The sequence below is a fragment of the Heterodontus francisci genome, chromosome 26, assembly GCF_036365525.1.
Source record: "Heterodontus francisci isolate sHetFra1 chromosome 26, sHetFra1.hap1, whole genome shotgun sequence".
NCBI lineage: Eukaryota > Metazoa > Chordata > Chondrichthyes > Heterodontiformes > Heterodontidae > Heterodontus > Heterodontus francisci.
In genome coordinates, this window is record NC_090396.1 from 32935071 (window position 1) to 32937036 (window position 1966).

Consider the following 1966-nt stretch of genomic DNA (forward strand, 5'->3'; position numbering starts at 1 on the left):
TCCCGCCCCCACTCTCCCTCTCCCGCCCCCACTCTCCCCTCTCCCGCCCCCACTCTCCCTCTCCGCCCCCACTCTCCCTCTCCCCGCCCCCACTCTCCCTCTCCCGCCCCCACTCTCCCTCTCCCGCCCCACTCTCCCCTCTCCCGCCCCCACTCTCCCTCTCCCGCCCCCACTCTCCCTCTCCCGCCCCCCACTCTCCCTCTCCCGCCCCCACTCTCCCTCTCCCGCCCCCACTCTCCCTCTCCGCCCCCACTCTCCCTCTCGCCCCCACTCTCCCTCTCCGCCCCCACTCTCCCTCTCCGCCCCCACTCTCCCTCTCCCGCCCCCACTCTCCCTCTCCGCCCCACTCTCCCTCTCCCGCCCCCACTCTCCCTCTCCCGCCCCCACTCTCCCTCTCCCCGCCCCACTCTCCCTCTCCCTCCTCCCACTCTCCCTCTCCCTCCCTCCCACTCTCCCTCTCCCTCCCTCCCACTCTCCCTCTCCCTCCCTCCCACTCTCCCTCTCCCTCCCTCCCACTCTCCCTCTCCCCTCCCTCCCACTCTCTCGCCCCCCCCCTCCCTCCCTCCCTCACTCTCGCCCCCCCCCTCCTCCCTCCCTCCCACACTCTCGCCCCCCCCCCCCTACCTCCCTCCCTCCCACACCCTCGCCCCCCCCCTCCCTCCCTCCCTCCCTCCCACACCCTCGCCCCCCCCTCCCTCCCTCCCACACCCTCGCCCCCCCCCTCCCTCCCTCCCACACCCTCGCCCCCCCTCCCTCCCTCCCTCCCACACTCGCCCCCCTCCCTCCCTCCCTCCCTCCCACACCCTCGCCCCCCTCCCTCCCTCCCTCCCTCCCACACCCTCGCCCCCCCCCTCCCTCCCTCCCTCCCTCCCACACCCTCGCCCCCCCCCTCCCTCCCTCCCTCCCTCCCACACCCTCGCCCCCCCCCTCCCTCCCTCCCACCCTCGCCCCCTCCCTCCCTCCCACACCCTCGCCCCCTCCCTCCCTCCCTCCCTCCCACACCCTCGCCCCCCCCTCCCTCCCTCCCTCCCACACCCTCGCCCCCCCCCTCCCTCCCTCCCTCCCACACCCTCGCCCCCCCCTCCCTCCCTCCCTCCCACACCCTCGCCCCCCCCTCCCTCCCTCCCTCCCACACCCTCGCCCCCCCCCTCCCTCCCTCCCACACCCTCGCCCCCACCCCTCCCTCCCTCCCTCCCACACCCTCGCCCCCCCCCTCCCCTCCCTCCCTCCCACACCCTCGCCCCCCCCTCCCTCCCTCCCTCCCACACCCTCGCCCCCCCCCCCCCCCTCCCTCCCTCCCTCCCACACCCTCGCCCCCCCCTCCCTCCCTCCCTCCACACCCCTCGCCCCCCCCTCCCTCCCACCCCCTCCCTCCCACACCCTCCCTCCCACACTCTCTCTCGCCCCCCCTCTCTCCCTCCTTCCATACCCCCTCTCCGTCTCTCCCTCTTTTCCAACCGAAGTATCGGGGCCTGTGACTGACCCAGGGCTCCTGGTCAACAACTAGGAATACTAACCAAGCAGCAGGCCCGGGTACTCACCGTGGTCTTGGTTGAAGCCGGCGTACAGCAGGCCGTTCCCGTGCGGGTTGGCCGGCAGCAGATTCATTGCTTTTGCTGCTGCTGGCGCTCGAGCTCTCCTCTCTCTCAGCCGCTCGCGACCATTCCTTCACCGACCACATTCACTTCCGGCGTCAGCCACTCAGCCAGGTCGCCGAGTCAAACACCGAATCGCCCAACGACCAGGACATCCAAAAGAGCAACGGCCACTCGCTCTTTTTAAAGACACACATACACTCTTCACTGTCAACATTCAGAGGGAGACGTCACTTTCAAGACTTGCTGGGACGTCTCATTCATTTGATATGCTTCACTCCTAAAATCAATCGTTTGTTTAAATGGGTTTGTAATTTTTTTCACTCTTTTTGATCCAGAAATCTCACTCCTAACAATCTTACTATTTCTGC

At 69.4% G+C, this 1966-nt stretch overlaps 1 protein-coding gene across 1 annotated transcript in view; it reads right to left on the reverse strand.

Annotated features, from left to right (window-relative positions):
• Positions 1 to 1427, reverse strand: part of LOC137384501 (WD repeat domain phosphoinositide-interacting protein 3-like) — a 48198-nt gene extending 46771 nt beyond the window's left edge. Inside the window, exon 1 of the mRNA XM_068058640.1 lies at positions 1405 to 1427. Within this exon, the coding sequence (XP_067914741.1) occupies positions 1405 to 1427 (23 nt within the window). The remainder of the gene's footprint in view (positions 1 to 1404) is intronic.
• Between the last annotated feature and the right edge of the window lie 539 nt (positions 1428 to 1966).